We start from the raw sequence: 18,199 nt of genomic DNA on the forward strand, positions 1-18,199 counted from the left end.
TTGCCAGGTGCAGTGGATGTGCCACAATGATGGAAGTGTTTGCTAATGTGGGAGGGGTGGCATGGGTGGGGTGGGGGGTATATAGGGACCTCATATTTTTTGAATGGAACATTTAAAAGAAAATAAGGAAAAAAAATAAAATAAAGGGAAAATAAGTTCTATTTATTTGCCAGTAGACCTGTACTATAAGATGTCTTAAAAGTTCCTCAAGGAGAATAAAAATTACACCAAACAAATGTGATAGGCAGGGCCGGAGCCTCAACGGTCTTCCAACTCCTACCCTCTGGTTTATTGGACTTACCCCAGCCAGCTAACAGGGAGGTGAAGAAGGTCAACCACCACACCAGGGAGCCAAGAGTGCCTACAACTGCAAACAGGAGAATTGCATCCATCATCTTAGTGGAATCGAAGCACCCTCTCAATATAGAGGTGGACTGAATGTAACCATCCCAGGGTCTACAGAATGGAGGAGTAGAATATAGATTAGAGTGAACTTACTGATACTCTGTTCTGGAACTAATGTGATTAGTAATGGAAGTAAACGTAGCACTGAGATGGAGAAAGTGGCCATGGTAGTACTGAGGGTGGGAATGGGAAGAAGAGATGTGATGTGGGAGCATTTTCAGGACTTGGAGGTGTCCTGGGTGGTACTGCAGGGACAGTTTCTGTACATTGTATGTCTTCCCATGGCCCATTGGGTGGACTAGGGGAGAGTGTAAACTATAATGTGGACCACTGACCACGTGGTGCAGCAGTGCTCAGAAATGTATTCACCAAGTGAAATGAAGGTTCCATGATGATGGAGGAGGTTGTGGTTATGGGAGGAGTGGGGTGAGGGTCTGGGGGGTGTATGGGGACTCATATTTTTAATGTAACATTAAAAATAAATAAATTATTTAATTTTAAAAAATTACACCAAATGGCAATTGGTATTTACACAAAAGAATAAGTAGAGTCACAAATGGCAAATAAAAAACGGTTTTTATTTGCATCTTTCATTATTTAAAGATAACTTGAAACCAGTTTGAAATATTTTAAGAGTTAATTATGATCTAGGTCATAACTACTTAGTAAATTGCATAAAATAAGGCAATGTGAAATCAATGTGGTTGCCCCATTTGTTGGGTACAGCAAGTTCGCTCACTGTGAAATGCAAATTCTCATCTTTCCTCTGATTTTTTCTGACACTTTATGACTAAAGATGCCTTTTGCTGTCCCAGTATTAGGGTGTAATTCACCTTAGAATACCTCAGCACACACACCATGTTTCTATGACACAGAAAATAAGGAACCCCCTAAGTACAGTGAGCATCTACTCAGAAAATCCATCTTCCAGAGATGGTAACCTCAAGCTGTTCTGTTAATTTTTTCACCAGTCAACAATAGCCTCCACCAATAAGCACTATGAATGTTCCTGAAAAGAGTGGGACAACAGCAGCTTGTTAGAATAACTGAAGTTAGAGTACTAGCATCCAAGATTCTGAGATTGGCTGGAGCAATTTAGAGCCCTGCCCTACCCATCACTCCCCCCCAACATGCACCCCTAAGGGGTGCCAGAGGCCTAGCGCTAAAACAGCACGGTGCCCACCACTGGGCAGGAAGAGTATCAGCCTGGGACCCATCACAACCACCTCGGGGAGCCGGCAAGAGGTGGCTGCCCCACCTCAAAAGACAGGGCTTGGCTTCATCAAGCTTACAGAACAGGCTATGGGCAATATTTTGTACCTGACTGCTAATAACAAATTTTTAATAAATATCTGTATGTACGGCAGAATATGGACAGAGATTTATTTTCACCATTAAAAACTGTGGGGAAACAGCAGACCAATATCTACCTAAAACTCGGAATCTACCAGTGTCCAAGAGAAAGAACAATTGTGGATAACGACTTGGCCTGGATCAGATCCCAACAACCCATTATGGTTAAAGATTTGTCACTTTCTCCTTTTGGGTCTATCAGTTTGGAAGTCTTAAGAAATACTGGTAGGTGCATGCAAGTTTTTGATTGTTAAGCTTTTTATACCTATCAATAAAGACCACTGTTCTTTGTCCCTTTTAAGGCTTTCACCTTATTTCTATTTTGCTTGATAGATACAACAGGTACATAATTACGTATGTCAGAGTACTTGCACGGTATGGTTTTCTGTCTCACTGTTTTCTTTGATTGGTTTCTCTTATAAAATACATGAAATATACAAGATTAGAGAAAAGTATAATGAACACCCACAAAGCCTTATAAAATCTGAAGATTATGCCTTATTTCCTTCAGAATTTACATCCTTGGCCATATTCTTAGCATCTCTGGAAAAGAAAACAGTACCAGTGTTTAGTACCAGTACCAGTGTTTAAGAAACAGAAATGTTTCCCAGATCCTCTAGAAGTGACTAAGCAATACCTTTGACTCCCCAAAGGCCTACCAGCCTCAGCTGTGTACCCCTGCCCCATCCCCACTCAGGTCCCCAAGTCTGGGGCCACTCTGATGCTAAGCTGCCCACACTTCCACACTTCTAATGCCTCAGTCTCCCCAGTGTTCCTGGGGGAAGCCCAAACCCCTAATAAGTGCTTTAGGACCTTCCAAAACTGGCTCTTGCTCACCTTATATGTTTCCAAGAATATATATTATATATATAAACCATGTTTTATTTACTTATCCATTGTCCTACTGATGGACATCTGAGTTGTTTTTAACTATAGGTTACCTATGTAAATAAAGCTCCTACACAACTCATTTTGTGCACATGTACAATCAATTCTCTAGGGTACTGGGGAAACTTCATAAGCTCAAAATGTGTTGTCATTTTCATGGTGATTTCTTCCTTGACCCACTGGTCATATAGAAAGTTGTGCAGTTTCTTGCGGTCACCCCTCGCGCTGAAGTGTGGTTTGCTGGCCTGGTGGGGGAGCAGCCGCGGCAGGCCAAGCTGCTGCCCCCATAATAGGGTGGCTGGTCGGACTCACCGCCACCCCTGAAAGGAGCTTGGCATGGGCGCAGAGTGCCCTCGGGTCTCCCCTTCTCGGCAGCCATGCTTCCGCAGCCGCCCCTCCTCCCGGATGGCGCCACACGATGCCTGTGGGGCGGCACCCTTCTTCTTCTTTCTCCCTGCGCAGGCGCAGGGCGGGAAATTCCAGTCTGCCCTTTCCCCTCCCCCAACAGCAGCAACAGCCAGGCGTGGGCAGGAAACTCAAGTGTGCCCTCCACCCCAGCAACAGCAGCCACCAATCCCTAAACCCTGCCCCTTCCCCCAGCAACAGCGACAGCCAATCCCTAATCACCACCCCTCCCCCATCCAGTACGCCGGCAACCAATCAGAACAGGGCATGGCTTCGACCAATCAGCCTTCCCCAGCCCCTATAAAACTGTTGCCTCTCCCTCAATAAAGTGGACTTGCGTGTTTACCTTGTCTCCGCGGTAGTTCTTCTGCCATGCGCCCTCCAGTCCTGAGAGCCCCCGACAAGGGCCTGGCCTCCCTTGTCCCCAGTTCGTCGCCTGCTTCTCTGGGTGACCCCTTCGTCGCCGGCTTCGCCGGGCGACCCCGTCAGCCGAACCGCACAACCCCTGTGAGACCGACCCCTCGTCTGCTGCCAGACCGACCCCTCATCCCAAGTGGGACTGACCCCTCGTCCCAAGCGGGACCAACCCCTCGTCCAAAGCTGGACCGACCCCTCGTCCGCAGCCAGACCCCACCTCTACCGACCGAGCAAGCCGCCGCAGTTTCTAAGCACTTGGAGAGATTTTTAGTTACCTGTTATTGAATTCTAATTTAATTACACAATGGTCAGCAAACAAACTGTATGATTTTCATCTCTAAAATGACTGAGATTTGTATTATGATCAAATACATAGTAATTTTATAAAATTTCATTGGCATTGTGTGAAAAGAGGGTTTATTCTGCGGTTATCTGATATATCCTTCTCTACATATTGATCAGGTTAAGTTGGTTTCTTATATTGTTTGACTATTTTATATTGTTACTAAATTTTTTAAAAATCTGTTTGTTTTTTTTTTTAAATAGAGAATTAACCACATGTTTGTATACTGACGGGAATGATCCAATAGAAACAGAAGTATGAAAATGGAAGAGACAGAGGAGAAATTTGCCAACAAAAAGTCGAGGAGACAAAGAGGGGATGGGATCCGGGGCAGACAATGACAGGGCCATGGTGCGCAGTGTGTGGTCGTGGACTCCAGGAGCTGGGAACCTGTGGACATTCCCTCCTGACTACTTGAGGTCCAAGTGAGGAAGCAAGCAAGACCATTCAGGTTTTAGGCATCTGTTGTCTCTTTCTGGACTAGAGGGAGGTGGAGGAAAGCAGAATCCTGACTGCAGACAAGTGGGAAATAGATGATGAACTACTCACAGCTTCCAGTCCTAACGACACTGACAGAGTCTCCAATCTTACTGAGAAGATGAGCCTACGTGATCTTCTCACCATCACCGTGAGGGGCTGGTTCAAGGGTAATGCTTTAAGCACCTGGCCATTTAAGATGACTCCCAAGTTCTCAACTGTAAGATATGCAGTGCATCAATCTGCCCACTGGCGGCACTGTTCCCCAAAAAAGAAAAGTGAAGATCAAATGCTTCCTCAAAAAGGAGATGAAACTATACACCAACGTGATGGCCAGACTCCCTTCATCAACCCAAGGCTGTATTTTTCAGAAGTCAAAATGGGTCATGAGGTCAAGTCAGGGGTCATTTTCAAATAAGGAAACAATACAATAGAATAGGACTTATCCAAAATATGTTGCACATATTTCTAGGACATTTATGGATTCCACTAATGGATCTTGCCTCAATGTCTCCTGGCTTATGTCAACTTGGATACCACAAATTTGCCTCACAGGAAAAGCATCTTAGCATCCACATTCTCAAAGTCAAAACCATGCTTTTTTTCTGTACCTAGTTCAACTGCAGATATCACCAATTCTTATATGTAACAAAATCAAACCAGACACAACTACTTTTTCCGACTATTTCCCTAATGATGACAACTCAGCTATGAAACGTATGTTAGAATCATTTTCCAACTGCATTTCTATTCCTGTACTTGAGAATCAGATGTGTCAACACTGTACACCTAGATTCTCAAATGATGAGACTTCTGTTTCTTTTATAAACATCCACTGCCTTCTCCTATCCGGCTTGTACGCAGGATGGCCACTTACCCACACATGTAAATAGAGCTGCTTGCATGGAGGAGGATTCTCACCACCTGCTTGCAGTGAAGCTGGATGTTGTCTTGCACATCCTTGGCTGGGGCATCCTCCCCCACAGGCACATCTCTCGAGAAGAAAACCTTCAGGTCAGTTAAGACCCCACGCTTAGGAAAATGGCTGAGCTCCTCTCTGAAAGAGAATACATAATGAATGGGTCACTGGCAGGTTGGTAACTTAAGCTAAAAGCACCTGAATGATGGAGAGCAGGTAGTTCAGTGGTTTGAGCGCCTACTTCCTACCTCCAAGGTCCGCATCTGATATCCAACTGGTACCTGCTAAAAAATAATTTTAAAAATTAAAAAAAAAAAAAACACCTGACTTTAAAAATTATACACTCAGTGGTTGAGCATTAAAATCCTAGAACTGTGGCACACCTGAATAATCTCTGTTCTTATGCCTGCAGCCAAAGAACAGCCACATTGCTCCAAAGTTTCCATCAGGATGTTGTTTCTGGAGTTTTTCTCTAAGTAAAAAACACAGTAATGATGTTTTACATAAACATGTAAAACCAGTCTCTTTCTCTCATCAGGAAACACCACCACCAAACCCAGGGTGTGTAAAAGTCATCTTTGCACTCATTGAAGTTCATTCACTCAATTAACATGCACTACCCACAGGGTGATATGGCCACTCCTGCAAACACAAAGCTAGGGCAGCACCTCCAGGAACTCCAGCTGTCTATGTGGTAGCCAGGGGCCTTGTGGCATGTGTCCAAAGAGAGTATAAGCACTACATTGGGAAACCTACACCAATTTCTACATTAAATAATGTTAGCAGCAACTTTTATGAATAAAATTAAGTCTCAATTACTATTGGAGATGTGGTACAGGGAGCCTGGCCTTTAAAAGGTGGAACAACAACAATCTATTTTAAAAAGTATTTCTGAAATAATGAACACATTGAACATGTCCATTTATATCACTCATTTGCTTTTCTAAGGAAAAACTAAAAAACAAAATAAAAAAAAAACAAAACAAAAACAAAAACAAAAAAACCCAAAACAACTTTGTCCAAAAGGGCACTATTCCACTATCTAGGGAATAGTATATACAAACTGTTGACACTTCACAAATCTGGAGATATGCATGATTCTACATATTTTTAAAAAATATTTGATAGTTCTCTTTGGATACACCTATTGATATCATCCTGTTAAAATTCCTGATGGTTGGGGTTTAACTTTGAAAGTTCTGGGGAACTAGATCTCTGCTATGATTGTTTTCTTCATCACACCAGGAAGGTAAACCACAGTACTATTTAAAAAAAAATGAAAAACAAAAGTGGTACACTAAAAAAGAAAGTTCCACTACAGAGCAAAGTCCCTCTAATATGGTACTTACTATTCCCTGTGGTGACAATTTATTTTATGCTATTCAATTTGATAATTTTTAAAAAATAAGTTTCACAACCAAAGAGAAAGATGCTAAGAAGTACCACAGAAATAACGAAAAATGGCTACTATGTATTCATTCCCACAACCACAAGGTTTTGGCCCTTGGAGCCTAAAGGGGCTAGGCCAGCTCTGGAACCCACCATTATAATGGGAACTGAAGGGTCATTTGGTAAGTGAAAAGAATTTGTTGCTCCAAGAGAGATGGATATCTGGAATATTAAAGCAACCGTGATGACAAGTTTGAAGGAAAACATAGGCAAAAGCAGATAAGCAAGATTATCTTTGTGAAAGAAATCAGAAAGCACAAATTCTCTTTCAAGTATCATCAATCAAATAGCAGCATTAAATCTTATTGAAGCCATAAGTGGGTCTGTTACTACACAGAACTAAACAAGTCTGTCTTGCACATTTTTCTTTTCTATCTAAATCAGAAGTGTTTCCAAATTGAGAGACATGTTATTTTCGAGGAAGATCACTGAACAAATAATCATCAAATTCTTCTTCCAGGCTCATGGATAAGAGCTCTCTAGTAAGCAACCCATAATATACAATAGGGAGAGACACAAAAAGTCTAGATCAGATGGCAGTTTTAAATAGAACGGTGGGATTCTACTCTACACTGGAAGGTGGAATCATCTTACACATTTCAGCCTTTAATTCAGGGAAAACTGTATGAAGTTCATCAACAGATTGAACACCGTATCTTTTAAATGAAGACTTTATTTAAAATGACACTGCATTTGTAATGTTGTGTTGACCTATAGGACTGACTCCTCTATGTACAGTTTCACTAAGGCACTCGATAGAAGTGGCCCGGCGGAGGCAGGACTGAGTAAAGCAAAGTCCCTGTCTTCATATACCTTACATTCCAGCAGAAAGAACACCTGTCAACAGGCTGGTGGGGAGCGCTAAGTCCTTTGAATGAAAGCACATGGGGAATGGAGCTGCTGACTTAGCTTAGCTGTGGGAGAAGACATCTGGCCCTGGTGTCTGATGGGATAGAGTTCCTGGCAGAGGGCAAACCTTCTACATTTTAGGGATGGTAAAGAGACCAGAATACTAGTCAGCTCTTGCTGCAGTGACAACCAACCCCCAAATCTGAAATGGCTTAAAGAGCCAACACTAATGTCTGGCTTTGATACATGAAGGCTGCAGTCTGGCTGTGGCTCTGCACCCTGGAGCTCCTAAAGCAGCAGCCCTGAACAGGATGACCTGTGTCCTTAAGACAGAGAAGAGAGAGGGCAAGACACAACATGACATCATGCCACGTGGAGTGCGCCTGCTCAGATGAGGCAGGCATCCTGTCTCTCCCATCTCTCTGGCCAAAGCTGGTCATACAAATGAGCTAAACATCAACGGGCAGAGAGACCCACTTCCATGGACAGGAAGGGTGCAGGGTGGGTGTGGAGTGTGTGAGCTTTAATGGTCAATGGTGATGGAGAATTTATGTGCCAATCTGCTAGGACATAGTACCCAGTTATTTAATCCAATGCTAGTCTAGGTGTCACAGTGTACAGGTGCCTATCATTTGCAATCAGTGGACTTGAAGGTTAACCTTGAGCATCACTCTTGCCTGAGTTCCCAGGCTCCTGGTCTGTGCTAAGATTTCACTTTTTGATCCCCACAATGCTGTGAGCCAATTCCTTGAACTGCATATCTTTACAGATGTGTCTGTGCATATACATCCTATTGTTTCTTTTCTCTGGAGAAGGCTGGCTGAGGGCAAATACCTCTCATGAGCAGGAGTTGTGTGTGGGGGTATGGCAACAGTGGTCTCACCCACCTCAGAATCGTAGCAGAATGGGTATCATGAGATGAACCAACACTGACATTCTCTACACCGTACTCTACTACATACAGCAAACTCAAGAAGGTTTTCAATTGTATGCTTTATACCTGCAGCTCCAGTGCCTGCATATAGGGTGGGCCATGAAAATCTGTTGAGATGGGGAGGGGAGGAAAGAGTGTGTGGAAGGTAACCCATGTTTAGTACTTAGAATACTTAAAAAAAAAACAAACTTATTGGAGACACCTGGCTATTTTTATACCTTATAGATAACTCAACTGTTCCTATATTACCCCAACATCACAAAGTGATGCAGTAATTCTAGGTCAGTCTTAGAGTATTTCTTAACAAAGGGAATAGGTTCCTCAGTTCCCAGTTTTCCATTCATGCCTAAGGAACCTGGGGATGTCCTGTCTCTAATGCAGTAATCTGCTTTTTGGAGGTGAGGGGAGGTTGGGAGGGTGAAGAATATACTCAAGACTGTAAAGTACCTCTCTATTCCAGGTAGATGAGGAAAATATAAAGCTAAAGGACCTTTCCAAGCCATTGATTTCCCTTAAATCCTCTCAAATAAACACTTTCCAATAATACCCCTTGGGGCTGTGAACTTTCAACTCCGAGGATGGACATCAAGAAGCCAAAATGATCCTAAGATAAAGCGAGAGATGATGCACTTCTTAAATTAGCTGGGAGAAGACTTCATGAAGGATCTTGGTTGTTTTTTCCATTTCAACCATCCTTATGGGCCAGGAGGACCATCTTTAAATTGTTCCTACACATGGGTATCAAACGAGATTGTGCTGAGTGCTGGAACAAAACACAAAATACATAAAAAAGTACAGATGTAAGTAAGTCCACAATTTGTTCAGAAAATCAAGCATATTTTTCTCCTAGGTGTTTTAAAAGTCATTTCTTCTCACTAACAGTACTAATTCAGATCCTATGTACCATGGCCATGACAAAAAACAAAGAAATAGGGATGGGGAGCTCTTACTACCCAAAATGGAAAACTATAAAATTTGTGTCTTACACATTTAGAAAAATACATGAGTCAGCTTTGGGCTGCACAGTTGAAACATTAAAAAGTATATTCAGAGGAAATGAAAATAAATAATTTCCTATCCTTACAATAGAGATTTTATAATTAAGAGTACAGCATAAATTTTCCTTTGAATAATCTAATGACAATGGCTATCGTTTTTTTCTCTCCCGGAGAGGCAAAGAGAATTCTAGCGGTGCTGCAACCACACACTCTCCACGCACCTCAGGTGCCAGGGCTCCTCCGTCATCTGTGAGTGCTGCACGTGCACTTGGCTGAAGAATCGAGGCCACCAGCATGGCCAGCCAGCCTGTACGGACTCCCTTCCACAAAACCACTGTCATGGCCTTAGAGAACAACTCCACGATGTTAAAAACAACATGAAGCTTCCCTGGGTGAAATAAACTTGAGCTGCAAAGCCACATAGGTAAGTTCTTAGAATCTGTATTAGGATTCTAAGCCCCTCTCATTATTGCAGTGGGGGAGTATTTCCATGTGGTGTCTTCAATCGACCTGTTTACGCCCCATGAGAAGAAAGCAATTTTGCTTCCTAAACATTTCTTGCCTTCTTTTACAATACCACTCAGGAAAAGTTTCCTTTACTTCTTGGCCTTCCAGACTAGAGAAGATTTACAACTACTGACTCACCCTTGAAGGTTTCCTTGTGAAGACCCACAGGACATCCATTTAGACTTTGTGAATGACCAGGGGCAAATCCTGACACAGACCCCATAGATTAGTTACTGTTGAGCTGGTAAAATATTAAAGTGCCTGAGGGACAACATGTAGAAAGCTACAAAATCAAACTGGAAATAGCTTTTAAAGATACAGTGCAAGCCAGATCAGGTAGGCATTCTGGAGTTAATCCTCAATCAACAAAGCATGTGACACCTTCTATCACAGAGGAGCAAAGGGTAGAGCAAGATGGGAAATGGTGGTGACCACAAAACGGAGGCCAGGCGAAGGGGCTGCCTGCCCCGTGCAGGGGAACCAGTGCTTCATGGGGGCCTTCCAGGCTCTCCCTGCCCCACCAGCCAGCCAACATGGGGGATAGCCAGTAAAGGAGGCAGGTGGAAGAAAGCGAGGCTTGCAATTCTAAGTGGAGAAACATGGAATTGGATCCAGAACAAGAGAATATTTCAAACTTTATGAACTCCTGGAGGACAGGAGTTTGTTAGATATGTCTTCTTCATACCTAAAATTGGGTACACTTTCACTGAATGACATGAAATTAGTAGACACTAAGGATTTAAAAGATTGAGTCTTACAAGATTTTAATAAAAAAAAAAAAGATGCCATATTGTACTATGTTAACAAATATTAGCACCTTGAGAGTGAAAAAAAAAAAAAAGGATTAGTACCTTACACAGGAATATGGTCTGGGTTGAAGCTTGGGAAAATGTTCTAGAAACAAAATTAAAATAAGCAATTATTAATTCACTGATATTGGAATTAACCTTATAGCTGAGGGATAAAAAAACTGATTCCTGTTCACACATAATTCATGGTTTAGTTTCAAATCATACTTGAGAGCACATATAAATTCACTGTGACTAAGAGAAGTATTATTGGGAATTTTTTCCCAATACCTAAAATTAAAGCCAGATACATTGTACTTCCTTACTCTGAAATCAGTACTTCTACCCAAATGTGGGATTCTGAACCCAGAGAATACTGAGAAAGGGGTCTGTGCAAGGACTTCAGATCAAGGCCCTAGGCATCTATGCATATGTGCAGCTCTTTGGTGAAAGGTGTCCAGAGACTTCAGATTTGAAATAACATCATGGCCCCCCCACCCCTGAAGATTAAAGACCACTATTTTAAGGATTCTGAGAAATATTTAGGATTGAACATTTCTTTGTTTGTATATATCATGAATAAAAAAGTACCGAACATTTTAAAACCAAATATCCAGAAAGCCAGTGGTTACAGAATACATACGTGCTCTTTTAAAAGCATGTTAAAGAAGCAATATGAAAATAAAGTGTCCAAACTGACACTTCAGAATTTTCAGTTTGATATTATGTTTTTTAAGTTATTTAAGCAAAAATGTGAAAAGACATTTCTAAACTGGCTTAGTTCTAATTAATACCACAATAAGGTTTCAGAGGGCTCAATTTCATATTAAATTTCAGATAAATAATTTAAAATATTAAAAACCAATGACTTTTTTGCATGACTAGTTAATAAATGCTATTTTTATAACACTAGAAAATGTAACAGAACATCCACAAAAGGGACTGGAACACAGCCACACGTGACTGGGCTTTCTGAGGCCCCTTACAGCTTCTTTCCAGGGTTCTCACTGCTACCCGCCCCCACGTTAGTGGCGTAAGGCTGAGCTGCAAAGGGTCGGAGAGCTGGTCTGAGTATGGGAAGTGGAAAAGCTGCCTTGCCTGGCAGCACTTCCTAACCACTGAGGGGAGGAGGAGGAAGGACACAAAGGCAGACAAGGTAGAGCAAGCAGGGCCCAACTGCAAAGGCCGGTGCCCTGAACTTTCCCAAGCACCGAGAAGGAGCATGCAGGTCTAACAGTAAGAAGGATGATACACTTTTTGCTGTCACCAAAGACACCTGCAAACATTGAAGACTTCAGTGCTTTACACTACAGGAAAACAGAGATGACACAATTAGAAGTACAGGGAAGTAGTAAGGGTTTAAATACTTTCAGACACTCTTACAGTCATCATCTGTACCTAGAAGATACAGAGGCCATAAGGGTAAAATTTGGAATACTCTGTGATGGGCTCTCCAAGCTTCACCACCTGGAAGACCCAAGTAAGTGGATTTCCAGGGGGATGTTGTGAGTGACCCTTTGGCCTAAGAAAGGAGTGCTCTGTCTCGACCTGCTTGGATCAGACATGTCCACATTCTGGATGAAGCACGCACACTGATGTAACCTCTGTCAATTACCTCATTTCATTAACTTTAAAAGAGACAATTTGGGGGAAGCTCATTTTCAGAGAAAACTTGGCTAAATGACCTTTAAGAAATACAGCTAAACTCACTAAGATGTTAAATTCTCAGAATGATGAGAAAGAGTAAAGACTGACCACTGGTGGGAGAATCAGGACATAAAATAGCTTGGAAGAGGGACTCTCACTTCTAGAAGGCAGCCTGGAGATCACAGCACCCTGAAGACAACATGTAAGACCTTTACTGATCATAATTTAATTCTGTTGAGTTCTCATTATGGCTGTATAAAATTCCACAGGGTAATAAAGAGCAGCAACTTCTCTTTACTACAAAAAGATTACCCACACATCCGTGCAGTCGGAGACTGAGGCCACTCATCCAGTAGCACTGGAAGCGGTGGCCAACAAGATGGAAGGCGTGGAGGAGGCCCAGCAAGCCAAGGCCAGCATGATCTTAAAATACCTGTCAGGTATGTCAGGACATGTCCTCAAGAAGTCTAAAAGTCAAGAGTCTGTTTCTGGACACACCTGTTTTTGTCTCAGCTGGTGATTTTGACTGGCATTTTCTACAGGCATTTACAATATGCCTGTGGCAGGTGAGCTATTGGGTCAAGACGACGTCTGCTCAAGGGCTTACAGGTGGATGGGCTAACCACTCCAGCAGGGGACCCAGGCTATCAGGGGCTTCCAAATAAGGCATGACTTCCAGAGGGCAAAGCTAAGCTTCAAGTTGGAGATAAGACACAAGGGCAGTGACAATGTCTAAATGGATGGCATAGTATCCATGAAGGCATGAAAGGCAGTCTTAAGAATCTCTGCCTAAAACACCAGAGACTGACAGATTGCATGGATTCCTTAAAGCACTGACGCCAGTGCTGAATGGAGAATAAGCACTCGGGAAAAGGCTGATGAATGAATGCATGCCCCAGATGTCTGTATAGACCTTTGGTAAGATAATAAAGGGTTTACCAATATCACTTGGGATCACAAAGTCTGAAGTACTAAAATGTCCTATAATATAGGCTAAAACAGTGGCATTTATAAATCTTTTAAGATATGTTTTCCTTTCAGAACTATTGGAATTTTATAAAACTCAAAAATGTGACTGTCCTATTTTGGAAAACAAGCTGACAAACATTTACTAAATTAATAAAATTTTTAAGAAGCAATTTTACTTCAAGGAATTTGCTTACAAAAATTCTTCAAACACAAGACTGTCCAACTAGACACTTTTCTTTAGGAATCAGAAACTGAAAATAAACCAATTGCTCTGATTAAATCAATAATTATTGTATATCCAAAACAGTTTGTAAAAAGTTTTCTAATATCTTTTCGTGTTGTGTTTTCTAGAGCTCTTGATTTCTTTTCTAAGTTAAAAGAGACAAATTACAGGACAACATCTGGAGTATGGTAGCCCATTATTTTCTTAGTAAAACAAAATTCAACTGTTAATTCTGAAGGTTTGATTATAAAGGACTTTCATTTTCTGAGTTAAACATTTGTTTTTTGAAATTTTTTAGAATGAGCATATTATCTTTACACTCAAGGGAAAATATGTATCTATGCTTCATAAAATCTTTTAAAAATGATAGAATTGAACTAAAATTGTGAATTTATTGAATTTAATCAAGAAGCTCTCCTCAAGGGGAATTCTGAGTAGTTAAGAAATTTTTAAAGTAGTTCTTTGTATAACACTGACATCTAGTGGATCTATCTCCAAATTCATATAAGTAGCAATAGAGTCTACCAAAACCTTCAATTTCTAATTGAAAATTCTGGTTCAGCAATAACTATATACTATTCCAAAATGGGAAGCTAATTTTTACAAGTGGTGGCAACGAGAGAGGGAAAAACAAAAAGAATCACACCTAAGCCCCTAAGCTCCTATTAGCTTCCTGCCATGAATTAGAATGAGAAAAACTGGCACTGTGTAGCTGGTTAACCTAAAAAGTTAAGTAGGGCCATTTTCATCATGTTTAATGTTTTATACAAAGTTAATGACTGGTAACATCAAGTCTAACCTTAAAAATCCTATTTCAAAAGAAAATTTAAAAATTTCATTATAAATACAATATAAAAATATCTGCCTGTGACAATTATAAATATACCACACACTCTTGGGAACTAAGTGTGCAAACATGTTGCAAAGAATACATTTTTTGAGCCCCGAACAGGCAAATAAATACCAAACCTCCTTAATAAATCTTATACAGACCTAAGCATATTTTTTAACCATTACCTGAAGACCAAAGAAAAATATCTTTTTAGGAATTGCTGTATTTCAAGGCACCAGGTAAAGATGAATTGGAGAAAACTCTCAGGTATATGCTGGCATAAGGCTGCTCCTTTTCAAGTCAAGACAGGAAAGAAGTTCATGACAAAGAAAAGAAAGAAGAAAACAGTGTGCATTCCAAAAAACACAACCAACTGTACTATTTTACATTAGTGTGCTATCCAAGTGCAATTATGATTTGGAGCAATGCTGATTTAGCCAAAGCATTTCCCCCAAATGAAAACAACCCAAGAGGCAACCTTACAAAAAGAGAATAATTACAAATTCAACAGCACTATCACATGAGCCTTACCTACCAAATCTAGGTGTGCCATTGACAAGAAAGGAGACATCTAAAACAAGGAACAAAGCCTATGGATGGCAGCAGCCCCTTAGAATGGGTAATGCACAACTCAAAAGTAAACTGAGAACTAAATGATTTCAAGTTCATTCTAGGCAAACAATCAATGTGAATTTAAGTTTTAAAAAAGAAACTTTTAATTATGAAAAATTCAATTAATGTTATATACTAAATAAGTGCTGATAAGTATGCTAAGAATGATCCATAATAGGAATACAATGAAAAAATGGTTCTAGGCTGTTGCTTCCCAAAGACAACAGTTAGTTTAACTTTCAATGCCCAGAAAGTGTCCAAAAAGCAGGAAGTCCACTATCATCTCATGCTGTATCATTCACGCAAAAGCTAAAGCACAGGAGAGCCTGGGAGGAAGGGCAGGCACCTTGCCCTGAAGCACACACGGCCTAGGCACCTTGCCCTAGAAGCACACATGGCCTAGCAAGCTTGCAGGGCATGCTCTTGTGGTCAGTTCCAGCCCACAGGCCCAGTAAGTCATGTCGTCAGGGCTGCAGCACCTGTCTTCCTCGTGTCTTCCTTGATTTCAAGAATCAAGAAGACATAGTCTTCTTTTCTGTCCTCAAGGTGCAGTCTCTGGAGAAGGTGCTGCACCTCAGAATCACTGTTAGGACACATCACATGAAGGAATCTCTGGATGAAAGGAAAAAAATTGGTTTTCTAGAGAAGAACCAGAGACCAAAAAAAAAAAAAAATTCCTCAGGAATTGGAGTATACAATGTTTTATTATATAAACACGTTAACACATGGACAAAGGAATAAAAGAATTCTACCCACAATAACAACAAATAAATAGCTGTAACTAACCAAATGAACATATTTTTATTAGGAGCTATTTTTAAAGAGAAACTTGAGAGGTATCTAATGTTTTGCTTTATGAAATTGTGTATTGGAGAGAATGGAAATTAAGACCTTCCTCATTTTCCACAGAATAAGGTGTGTCAGCAAGCAGCGGTTTGAACAATCCATGTGAAATCTTGTTCTTATAAACCCAAACACACAAAATATGAGCAAAAGAACTAATTAAGGGCATCAGCATGGCTCTCAATTTCATTTTCTTTACTTTGCTTCCTCCCTTTAATGGAGAAGAGGGATGGACACTATTTTTCCTTGGTGAGCATAAAATGCTGTACTTGCAGCAAATGGGGGCTGGAGAAGGAGCTGCCCCAATATTTGGGGCCCAGGGACCCAGGAAGGAGGCAGACTCAGCAAGTGGTCACCCCAGGCTCCTTTGTGTCAAAACTGCCAAACGTCAGCACAGAATATAAAATGCCATGGTTTTTATAGTATAAAGATATGATAATATGGCTTATTCAAAAGGTGGAAACAAACATGGAGCTACTCACTAGAATGCAAGCAAAAACACCCAGCTGTGACAACTGTTATATTTTCCTCCTATTTGGAAGTTGAACTAAATCCAAGTGGAGAGACATGACATGCTTTTACTCCCCTGAAAAGCACAACCCCTTGAAATCTGAGGACCTACATCAAACAATGGCCTGAACTAAATGACTGAAGATGCACTCGAGCACTGAAGTTTCAGGATCACACACCAAGTTTTGGAGTTGAGGTCCATGGATTTGGGTGGGAGTGTGTGTGGGAGGAAGGGAGTTAAAAGTGGTAGTACATGAGCCCCCAAAAGTATTTGCAAAAGGTTTTATATAATATCGTACCATTTTTCTGCAAAGAAGGTCATAATTTCTTCCCTGATCTCAAAGGAATCTGAGAACCACAGCCTGAGAAATTAACCTTGACGTGACTGTCTAGAGTCAGCTCTATTTCTAACAAGCTGGTCAACCTGAGATGATAAAGGTCTTTCCTGGGTCTCTTATATGTAAAGGTTTGTTCTGATCCCTTTGTTCTTTCAGGGTTTAATGAGGAAGGCAGCAGCACTGTTCAACTGTTAAATCATTTCAAGGGTCACCTCTCACCTGCACTTCTGCACATCATGGAAGGGAAACAGGCATGAGGGAGGGGAAGACAAGCTGACAGATCAAGGACCACAAGGCCAGATGTGCTCAGAGACCTTGTCTTTCCGCCTGTGTAAGAGCATACCCTGCCTGCCTCTTTCTTAAGAGAACTGTCCGGAAAATTCAACTGTGCTGAGAAATCACCTGTAACTTACAGAAATGTCCAATTCTAACAGCAGAGGGGATTTTATGGCGTCATCTGTAGTGAGTTGAACTGCCTTTGAAATTGGAACTTGAAAAACTGAATTCACTGACATCACAGATGCTTGGCTTTTCCCCTTGAAAGACAAAAGGTGTGACACATAACTCAATACAATTTTCAATTATACCAGTGCTAAACCAAGTAGCTTACCTATGGGATCTTATAAAATGCCCTGGCCATTTAAGCATTGTCTTCTAGGGTAAATGACTACAGACATTATTTTTCAAAAACTTACTCATTCATAAAGAAGCTTATGTATATTTCTAAGTACTTGTCTAGTAGACATTGGAATTTCTGAAATATATACTGAGAACACCAGAAGCTAGCATTTTCCAGAAAAGGCCTAGTAGTCTTCTAATTAACTATGAAGAAGGAAATGGTATTCATGTCAATGTTTCAGGAAAGGTGTCCTATAAGAAAGGACAGATGTTTCAAGATGGCTAGAACGTGTATGGACAGATGGTCATGGAAACTGAATTCTTGCATTTTATCTAGTTTTCTTCACCTTACATGTAACTACTCCACGTGATTCATGGCTCCCACACAGGACAACACAGGTCTCAGGTAACCACAAAGAAATCCAATTCTGTACTAGAACTCCACCCCTTTCCTAACTAGTTGTTCAAGTTTTAAACTAGAAAACTACAGGTTAAGAGGTGCTAGTCACTTAACTTTGCAAAGTGTTAGTGGGAAGCTGGGAGAGGGGTCAGGGCAGGAGTAGAATGTGGCAAGGACCATGAGGCACCACCCACCTGCTTTCAGGCTCCAGCAAAGGCAGGGGCACTGCCCGGACATGGCCCTCGGCACCAGGCACCCGAGAGCCTTCAGCACCTCAGCTCACACCCCTGCTCAGAGACAGCCCATGTCCAAGCACCTATCCATGACCATAAAGGCACAGTGCCTCTGTGCCTCTGAAGGTCCACATAGCTCCAGAGACCCCGTGGGCATGGCAGGGACTTTGCTGAGCCTGCATCACAGCTCAGCGACTCACAGTGGACAGTGCCGCCACCCCTCCATTCCTCAGGGATGCCCT

General features: G+C 41.4%; 1 protein-coding gene across 10 annotated transcripts in view; it reads right to left on the bottom strand.

Moving 5' to 3' along the window:
* MTRR (5-methyltetrahydrofolate-homocysteine methyltransferase reductase) overlaps positions 1-18,199 on the bottom strand; it is a 101,696-nt gene that overhangs the window by 69,603 nt on the left and 13,894 nt on the right. For 4 of the 10 annotated variants that reach the window (XM_071214436.1, XM_058294902.2, XM_058294901.2 and 1 more), the window contains one exon: positions 5,166-5,345. In XM_071214436.1, the coding sequence (XP_071070537.1) occupies positions 5,166-5,345 (180 nt within the window). Of the gene's footprint in view, positions 1-4,840; positions 5,346-5,455; positions 5,492-5,590; positions 5,666-6,205; positions 9,203-10,796; positions 10,839-18,199 lie in introns of those variants that run through there. The other 6 variants (XR_009185350.2, XR_011648531.1, XR_009185351.1 and 3 more) reach the window with 4 other exon arrangements.

The sequence above is a fragment of the Dasypus novemcinctus genome, chromosome 3 (assembly GCF_030445035.2).
Source record: "Dasypus novemcinctus isolate mDasNov1 chromosome 3, mDasNov1.1.hap2, whole genome shotgun sequence".
NCBI classification, from domain to species: domain Eukaryota; kingdom Metazoa; phylum Chordata; class Mammalia; order Cingulata; family Dasypodidae; genus Dasypus; species Dasypus novemcinctus.